Here is a 10,000-nt window from a genome sequence, read left to right on the forward strand (position 1 = left end):
GTTCAAACAAGTGTATTGTCTCATAGTCCTGGAGGCTTGAAGGGGTCGAATTCAAGGGGTTGGCAGGGCTCGTTCCTTCTGAGGCTGCGAGGGGGAATCTGCTCCAGCTTCTGGGGCTTTGCGGGCCGTCGTCATAGAAGCCTTACCCCGATCTCTGCCTCTGTTTTCGTATGCGGTTCTCCCTATATGCACGTGTGTGTGTGCGTGCGTGCGCGCGCACACATGGGTCCAAATCTCCCCTTTCATAAGGACACCATTCAGATTTGATTAGGGGACCATCCCTTTCCGATATGACCTCACCTTAACCCACTACATCTGCAGTGACCTATTCTGAAAAAGATCACATTTTTGAGGTACGAGGGGTTATGATTCCAACATCTATTTTTTTAGGGGCAAAACAACCCACAACTGCTTTTTAAACAGGAATCCATGGATAAAATCCAGAGCTCCATGGACTTGGAAACAATCACATCTTTATTTTCATGAATCATTCCCTGAAATGCAGCATTTTCCTCAGTGATGAACGCAGGCAACAAACCACCACCGTATTAACAATACGTGCATCTTCGCCCCCAGCAGAGATCACCGATATTTCCAGAGCACATCACTGATGTGGCTGATAGCTTAAATACCCTTTACACTCCCTTCTGCGGTAGAGTGGTCATTCGACCTCAGCTAGATGTTAGCATTTAATGCAATAATAAAGAAGCACTTATGTTGCTGTGTCACCATCTTGTTCATTTCACTTGTTAATTAATTTTACTTCTGTTTTTATTGAAGTAGGTTGACACAATATTACACGGGTTTCAGGTGTACAACACAGCGACTCAACAACTTTGTTATGCTGTGCTCACGGCAAGAGTAGGTAACACCAGTCACCAAACAACACGATTACAACATCATTGGCCCTATTCCCTCTGCTGTACTTTTCATCCCCATGATTTATCCGTCCAATGCTGGAAGCCTGTACCTCCCACTCCCCTTCATCCTTTTTGTCTAGTCCCTCAGAATCCACCCCCCGCCCCCGGCAACCACCAATTTGCTGTCTGTATTTATGGGTCTGTCCCTGCCTTGTTTGTTTGTTTTATTTTTTAGATTCCACAGGTAAGTGAAATCACATGGTATCTGTCTTCCTCTGTCTGGCTTATCTCACTTAGCATTATACTCTCTAGGTCCATTCATGTTGTCACAAGTAGCAAGACCTCGTTCTTTTTTTATGGCTGAGAACTATCCCAGTATACATAGACTACATCTTCTTTACCCATGCTAGCATCATCTTTTTATTTTTTTTATTTTTTTTTTTTATTTTTTTATTTATTTATTTTTTTTTTTTAAAGATTTTATTTACTTATTTGATAGACAGAGATCACAAGTAGGCAGAGAGACAAGGCAGAGAGAGAGGAGGAAGCAGGCTCCCCGTGGAGCAGAGAGCCCGATGTGGGGCTCGATCCCAGGACCCTGGGATCATGACCTGGGCCGAAGGCAGAGGCTTTAACCCACTGAGCCACCCAGGCGCCCCTAGCATCATCTTTTTAAAGAAAATATGAGAACTGTATTCAACGCAGTTGGTTTCCTTTGGAATCATATGTATTTTGTTTTTTGCATTTAAAACGATCTTCTATGCAAAGTCCCGTAGGCTCCGCTCGCAAAGCGGTGCAGCCACAGGGAGAGTCAAGGCCCCCCTCCAGCACGAGCTGTTCTCACCCCGTTGCACATTCAGCCGCTCAGATACACAGAAATACGCTTGTGACTGAAACTTGAAAAAAAAGATCAGAACAGGAAGGGCCCGGGAGAACTTCTCGAAAGTTAATTCTCTTCCTTCCCACTACTCACTTCTTCCAGGAGCAAGCTAAAGGGCAGGAAAAAGAGGCACAAAATACGTGTGATTAGCAAAGGATTCCGTCTCTCTCAGAAAGTTTACCAAATTGTTCCTCCTGGGGACCAGTAGTATTAGGCTGAAAGCGAAGCACAGAGACGTACCACTGTCATTAGCAAGTATCGTTCAGCCTCTCTGGAACCCGGTGAGGCATCTGATAAAATGGACCAGGCGAAGCCGATGGGGGCCTTGGCTGCCCCTCCCGTCCTTCAGCTCAGTACATGATGAAACAGTCCGGCAGGGACGGCAGGGACGAGATTCTGGATGAAGCAGGGACAAGAGGAAGAGCACACAACGGTGGGAAGAGCCTTAGTAAAGAGGTCAGGGCACCCGTGCTGCCCGGGGAGGCCTCCTGAGCCCCTCGATGCTGTGACGTGGGCTGTGGAGGTGGCGCTGAGCTCGCAGACGGGGCCAAGGTCCGAATCGGGGCGAGCATTCCACCTTGACTTTGCATCCACCAGAACGAACGAGGAAGATCCAGGGGCACAAATGAGATCAATAGAGAGGGAAATGGGGGCAGGGGAGGGAGCCGGAAGCATGACCTTTGGCCAAACCTGTGAACCATCCCCAGCTGGACCTGAATGCGACAGAAGTATAGAGAGAGCACTCTTCCTTCTACGGGGAATGTTCCAGAGCCTTAAGCAGCTGATAATGTAGACGAGGGCCCAGCCTGACTCTTTCATTTGACAAACACGTAGACGGCGCTTACTGTTGTAAGCACTTCACAAGTATTAACTCAGTCCTTTAACAAGTGGGAACCATGACTACGCCCATCTTACAGAGCAGGTGACATAACTAGCCCAGGTCCCCCAGGTCCCCTGTGTCCCCCAGGGCACAGGGATACTACCTTGGTTGGACCGAGTGATGTCCTCTCTGGAGTCTGAGATAGCTACTGCTCAGAATCCCAGGGGCATCAGACGTGGACTGCTCTCTCCTGCCCCCCCACCAGCATGCTCTCCTACCGGTCGGTGGACATCCGGAAGAGTCTGCAGCTGGAGGAGCTGCTGGCCAGGGAGCAGCTGGAGTACACTATCGAGGAGGAGGTGGCCAAGCAGACCATCCGCATGTGGCTGAAAAAGTGCTTAAAGCGCATCAGAGCTGTGAGTGGACTGGGGATGTCTGGGTTTGTGTTTCCTTGTGTCAAAGGAGGAAGAAGAGGGAGAAAAGAAAAGAGCTCTGGCGGGGAGTTGGGGCGGGGGGTGGGCAGGGGTGCTCCTGGGTGGCTCAGTCGGTTAAGCATCTGCCTGTGGCTCAGGTCAAGAGCTCAGGGTCCTTGGATCGAGTCCCGCAGCGGGCTCCCTGCTCATCGGGGAGTCTGCTTGAGATTCTCTCTCTCCCTCTGCTCTTCCCCACACCATGCTCTCTTTCTCTCTCCCAAACAAATAAATAAAATCTTTTAAATAGAAGAGAAAAAAGTTTTGTTAGCAACAGGTTGAGATTCTCCTGTGATTAGCCTCGTGGCCCTTCGACTACGTCGGCCTCATCCCCTTGCGACGGCCACAACATCGTTCACGCCTTCGCTGCAGTCCAGACCCAGCCGCACCCTCTTCAGCAGAGTCCATGAGACGTTCCCATTGAATCACATTTTTATAATAGAACATAAATGTTTAAAAAGCAGTTTATTGAGGAACATCTTGGTGGCTCAGTCGGTTAAGCATCTGACTCCGGATTTTGCCTCAGGTCACGATCTCAGGGTCATGAGATCGAGCCACGCGTCGGGCTCCACGCTGGCTGTGGAGACCGCTTAAGAGTTTCCTCTCTCTCCCTCTTCCCATCGCCCTCTCCCCACATCTCTCTCCCTAAAAAAAAAAAAAAAGAAGAAAAAGAAAAAAGAAAAAAAGAAAGCAGTTTATTGATATTAAAATATTTGTGATCTCCATTTATCAAACTCAACTGTTCGAAATGCCCCAAATCTCTATACGTTGAGTGGCCACTGAATGTGCAAAACTACCTTTAAATTGTTTCTAAAAATTCCACCATACCATTGATATTGTTTGGTCTTTAACAAAGGCCACCTCTCCTGGGAGTTTAATGATCTGTCTGCTGCCTTCAGAATTACAAGCTTGTAAGATTCTCTGACTCATACATCAATGAACACATACTATGTTGACATACATTGTGTTTACAATAGACATTTCTACTAGATAATTACTGTTTTGAATTATCCTTCACAGAGGAAAAAAATCAAATTAGTTACTAAATATTTAAATTTAACAGATTTTTAAAATTCTGTGTCTCAGAACAACATCAGCTGCAGGAAAGATATCTTTGTATTGGATGAGAAAAGGTCCCCAGAGAAACAAAACCACCCAACCTGCCCCACTGCAGGCTCCAGGAGCACACGGGGAGCTGGACCAGCACCAGACTGGGCTCCCTGGTGTGTGCCAAAACAGACTGGCCCGCTTCTATCCAAGAACCAAGGCGAGAGCAAGGGTTTCACTCACCCACCCAAGGCTTCTGCCTCTAACATCCCAGAGGAAAAGGGCAGTCACTACTGGCTTCATGAGCGCCAAGCAAAATAAGAAGGGAAAAAATAAAACACCTACATTAACTATTCAAAAATTCTATTTTACATACAACACAAGGTGTATCAGAGGACCTGCTTATTCCCATTGTTATGCAAATGAGCACGGGTCGGGCAGGCTCTGAGCCCTCCTTCATAGCAGTGTGATAGGGAAATTAGTTAAGCTTCCTTATTTGGAAGAACCTAAGAGGTCGCCAAGCACACAAGTTCTTTGGAGAGGAGAGACGAAAATATGATTTGAGTGGTGGGGGACGGGGGACGTTGGGCTGATTTCTCCGTTACCAAGAGCGTAATCATATTTCCATAGAAACAGCAACAATCCTGCAGCATCATCCACAGCCTGAGAGAGAGCCAGCAGCAGGAGCTCAGCCGCTTCCTGAACCCTCCCAGTATCGAGACCACCCAGCCCAGTGAGGACATGAACGCTAACAGTCAGGATAATAACATGCAACCTGAGGTACGGGTGTGAGGCATCCTATTAGGTGCATTTTTAGAAATAAAAAATAAATTGGTGCTGTTCACGTAGCCGTTTCAAACAAGGTGACAGTATTTCCAATGGGAAGTTTTTAAGTTAAAAACAGTTGGAACGTGTTGATCCAGATTATGTTTGGATCTTTGCAACTCGGAATCATTTGGGGTTATTTCAAAAGATTCTTATTCTGAGTTGTATGAATACTTAAAAAAAAAAAAAGTGAATACCCAGAACTCATTAGTTCTGCCGATTTTGTCTAAATTGGAGGCCAGTGATCTTACGTGCAGAACATGGTTTGCCTGAAACTCAGCCCTAATTTCTTCTACCAAGTCACAGGAACTTGAGTAGAATCAGTGAAAATGGTTGTATTGGCCACCAACCTCCTTAAATAGACTCATTAAGGATTTGCCCTTCCTTAGTTGGGCATCCGAAGAGCATATGGGATTCATGAGGATTAGCCCGAAGACCTTCTTTCTGCCAGGGCCGTAGCTTATTTCCATTCCCAGACGCAAGGTCCGCGTCCATGTGTCCATACAAATGCGCAGAGGCGTGGGCGCGCTGGAGAGCCCGGCCCGGTGACCAGCAGCTGCAGGAGGTCCTGTCCTTTATGAGGGCACAGTCGCGGACCCGCTGGAGTTGATCCGGCATCCGGAGAGGAGCCCCCGGCAGTGTCAGGCTTCGTGGTGTGTAGTGAGGGGACCACGATAAATACTGAAGCCTGAGGCTCCACGCCTGGCCGGGGGCTCCAAGGGGACCTCCTGTTCCGCAGTGCGGGTTGGACTGGACTGCATGTTGCTGGCTCCCCAGCACGTAGGGATCATCTGCCTTGGACAACGGGGACTCGTGCAGGGACAGTCGGCCAAGGCGGAGCGGGGGAGCGGAGGGGGGCATAGGGGCTGCTACAGCGGCCTTGCCACCTGTCTGCGGGCCGAGCAGGGGTAGGATGAGGACAGCCAGCCGGGCAGGGATGAGGCTGGCAAAGCGATGACTGCAGAGCTAACCCAAACCCAAAAGGAGATACTGACGTGACGTGGAGATCAAGACCGTGATAGGACAGGGGAAGGGGACGGTGCACCAGAGAGAGCAAAACGCGTGCAGAGTCTCAGCCTTTCTCTCTGGCATTCGTCTTAACGGGTATCAGCTTCGTTGTCCTCGGGGCTCTCGGGGAGTTTTACCTGCTGAGAACCCTCTTCCCGGAGTGCAGGACTGACCTCCAGGTTGGCAAGAGTGTCCTCCCCCCGAAGCCCGCAGTCCCTGCTGGCCCCCTTCCTCCCTGGTCGGTGGCTACACCGCAGTTGCTGGGGGGAGGGGCGGAGCCGTGGGGTGGAGGAATCCCGGAGGGACGCCAGGAGGAGGCGCTACCTGGAGAATCTCTTCACCGCTTGCAGCGGTGACTCTCACTTTCCTGGACTCTCTGAACCCATTTTCCTCTTCTCCCTCCCGTGCTGTTTCTCCCACTGTTTCCTGCGGTGCTTTCTTCCTTTCTTACAATAAATCGAGAGTCCAGACCAGTGCAGAGGGCAGAGGGGGAGCAGGGCGGTCGGAAAGGGCCCTAACGGCCTCCCTCTTGGCCCGCGCAGACCAGCAGCCAGCAGCAGCTCCTGAGCCCCACGCTGTCCGACCGAGGGGGCAGCCGGCAGGACGCCGCGGACCCCGGGAAACCCCAAAGGAAGTTCGGGCAGTGGCGGCTGCCCTCAGGTGTGTGCTCCGGGCCCTTTCTCCATTGATTCAGGCGTTGTAGACGGGCGTCTACACTCTGTGGGTTTGGGGTCTCGGATTTCAAATTCGGGCCGGCCTCTCAAGTTGTTTAGACTCCCCTCACTATTGCTTACACGATCTGCCCTTTTCCTTTGCTTATTTTTTTTTCCTGTGTATAGGCAACGAACAGCCACTCACCCATATTTCTATGACACATTTGCCCAGATTGGAACATTTAGTGATTTTTTTTTTTTTTTGGTTTAGTTTTTTGTGATTATCTCAAAGTGTGATGGGGGGCAGGTAGCATGTTTTCAAAAGATATTACAAGTTGTCCATGAACATAATTTTAAAGTCCATGCATTTGAAGGTTATGAATATAAAGAACCAAGAGCTAGAAGGGGTTCCTACTTAACGTCCTGTGGGGGGCGTGTTGAGCGGAACCGGTTAGCTGCTACTGGTGGCGACATCTCAGCTTTTCGGGAAGGGCTTGCAGGGGTGAACAGCTCTGCGTTGCTCACAGGACTCTTGTCAATTCCACAGCACCCAAACCAATAAGCCACTCGGTGTCTTCGGTCAACTTGCGATTTGCAGGGCGCACAACTATGAAATCCGTAGTGTGCAAAATGAACCCCATGACCGACACGGCGTCGTGTGGTTCGGAGGTTAAGAAGTGGTGGACCCGGCAGCTGACGGTGGAGAGCGACGAAAGTGGCGATGACCTTCTGGATATATAGGCCGGGGACCCAGCGCAGAGCAGGGTCTCATGGGGAACCCTGTTCTGTGACATTTTTCTCCCACGGTCTAACATCCCTCTAGCGAGGAGTCTGGACTTGAGATGTCATTTAATTGCACTTCGTCATGAGATTTTTTTTTTCTAAGTGGATTTTTGTTCTGCCGTAGGAGGGCGTAAACCTTGGTCTGTCGCAGTTGTGTCTATGAGGGGTTGTTACCGTGTGTTCCAGAAAATTCGCGTAATGGTGGTATTTGTAATATTACCCAATACCAGATGTAGATCATCCAGACATTTCCTATATCCTGTCTGTGTAAACTAAGGTGTATATTCATATAAGCTCTTAAGCAGTATTCCCACACCCTGAAAGAGTGCTAAGCCCCAAGAGGCTAGTATTTATGGTACGGAAGCTATAGCTTTAGCTCATGTTTATCCCACTTCTACTAGAAATACTTCCCTTGGGAAAATTTATTATTTACGATTGATCTGAAAAGGTCAGCACTGAGCTCATACTAAAATGACAGTAGTTTTACAAACTACAGATTCTCAATTTTTAAAAGTATCTTCTTATTCTCATGTTATTCTTAAAAATAGGCACAAACTATTGAGAGATCAGACCAAGACTGTTTCTGGCCTCAGTCACTCCAATGAAATGGTTGCCTGCTTCCTAGAAAGCTGTGAGTGCAGACACCAGGCAAAGACATTTGGCCCAAGTCACCAGCTGGTTCAAAATAAAGTGTATGTATATCACAGGAAGGATGATCTTTCATAACGATGTTGAGTTTCTTTCAAAGCCGTTCAATAACTAAGTTTAGCAAAAAGAGTGAAACTACATGATTCAGGCTGTTAAAGAAATCTTGAGGCGTGTGATGTTGTCACTGGCTTCATGGCCTAACCCAGAGTATGTCCATTTTGCCATAAAGTCGGCAAAGACATTGTGAGTTGATCCCAACACACAATTGCCACGTTCAAGGGAAAATGAATCCCTGCTACCAGACCCTTCAAAGGAAATAATGGCAACTTTGTAAAAATCCTGCTTGGAACTCAGTTTAGGGACCCCATGACCCAGCTGTGTTTGTTTCACACACCATGTGCTCTGGGAAAATTAAAATGCAACGCGATTACAAAGTACCTGGGCCTCTTATGCTGAGTCAACCAAGTAGAAGTGCATCCGGGCCCTTAGCTATGTTATTTTTGGTTGGAGATTTGCTGTTTTGATGATTTCTTTTAGTGGAGCGATGATCTCCGAGTCCTTTGACACCCCAGGTGGCTTTATGATCTCTTTTTCTCTATTTAACGTTCTTAAAATAGCCGAATCCTTTCTGTATAACAAATGTAACATTGTGGTGCCATCTATTACTTAAGGGATTAATTGTGACTCTAGGATAATGGGTAATTAAAGTCAGTGCGGCCAAAAGGATTTTATCTGGTTTTATGTTCAGTTGGAGTTTACTTTTTGTACATAAGCAAATCAAATAAATATTGCCTTTGTAAAAGAATTTACTCTGAGTTGATGGTCATTTCTAAACCCTTTCTCATGTGTGGAACAAGGGAAGGGGATTTGGGGGGTGGGATCATTAGGAATCAGGCACTTTGCAAACTCTGTATTTGAATATTCCGTCTGTAATTAGTTAGCAAAAGCTCTGTCCCTGATACTCATTTCAGTTCAGTTCCTAAGCCAGAATGTTCCTTTCACATGCCCATAAGGCTGAGTAAATACCCTTCAAATCCACAATAAGACGGAAAATAGTCTTACATGGCCTGGGCATGAGCCTGTCCTCGTGCTGCATGAAAACGAGATTTTATTTTTTGGCTCACTGTACCTGAGTAATACGGCTGCAGTCCCACAGAACTGCTGAGCCTTTCCTACAATGACTGTTAACTGGTGTTTCGCAGAACATCACTGTTGTTTATTCTGCGGTGAAGCAAAGGGCCCAACAGCAATGCGTTTGGAGTTATAGCACCCTCCATTTTCAGTTAAGTGAGACAGTCCAGCAAGTCCCTTGGGACTCAGCTCTACTATTTCCTGAAGCCAGCAGGGCGGACAGCAAGCCAGGAAGGTAAGTGCTACCCCTCTTAGATTTTTCATCAACCTATAAACAGTCCGGTTATGCAGATGGGAAAACTTCAGCCACAATGTTCCCTGGTCCTTAGGGAGCCAGACATTGACACTAATCCTGTCATCATGCCACCCACTGCCTTTAATTAAAGGACGCTGTTGGTTCCAAGCACACCAGAAAGCATAAGGGGCAGAATGGTTGACACAGAGCCCCTAGTGGGAACAGACCACACATGCATCGCACATATGGCGATTCAAGGGGACTCAAAGGGGACAGGGATGGAGAGAATGGCCGGACTGATGTTATTCACTCTCTTTTCAGTGGTCGACTGAGAGCAGTACCCGTCTTCAGCGACTGGCCATGTGTGCCCCGTCGGAGCTGAGTAAGATAAGGGCATGTAGAAGAAAAACCAGTTACAAAGCCTTAAGCAAAAGCATTTTCAAAGCCAGTTGAGTGATGTTTTTGCCTGCTTCTTTGTAGGAAGGGGCAGACTGTAGGTAAGTGGCTTTCAGTTGGTTGCTTGGCAATGGTGCTCTTAGAGTCCTTCAAAATTCCTCAAATATTAACCAAGCAAAAGCCGGGCATCCTTAAATGAAATTGAGATGCAGAGGAGAACCCCACTCACGTGGTCTCTTTTCAC

The 10,000-nt window shown here is 47.9% G+C and overlaps 1 protein-coding gene across 3 annotated transcripts in view; it reads left to right on the top strand.

The window, feature by feature from the left end:
• Positions 1–8,792, top strand: part of NALCN (sodium leak channel, non-selective) — a gene marked incomplete at its 5' end in the record, with an annotated part of 290,329 nt that extends 281,537 nt beyond the window's left edge. For all 3 annotated transcript variants that reach the window (XM_080799346.1, XM_080799344.1, XM_080799345.1), the window contains 4 exons: positions 2,826–2,976; positions 4,708–4,857; positions 6,453–6,570; positions 7,111–8,792. In XM_080799346.1, the coding sequence (XP_080655472.1) occupies positions 2,826–2,976; positions 4,708–4,857; positions 6,453–6,570; positions 7,111–7,304 (613 nt within the window). In that variant the 3' untranslated portion in view covers positions 7,305–8,792. The remainder of the gene's footprint in view (positions 1–2,825; positions 2,977–4,707; positions 4,858–6,452; positions 6,571–7,110) is intronic.
• Positions 8,793–10,000: the final 1,208 nt, after the last annotated feature.

This window comes from Martes martes, assembly GCF_963455335.1.
Source record: "Martes martes genome assembly, chromosome: 3".
In the NCBI taxonomy this organism is placed as follows: Eukaryota; Metazoa; Chordata; class Mammalia; order Carnivora; family Mustelidae; genus Martes; species Martes martes.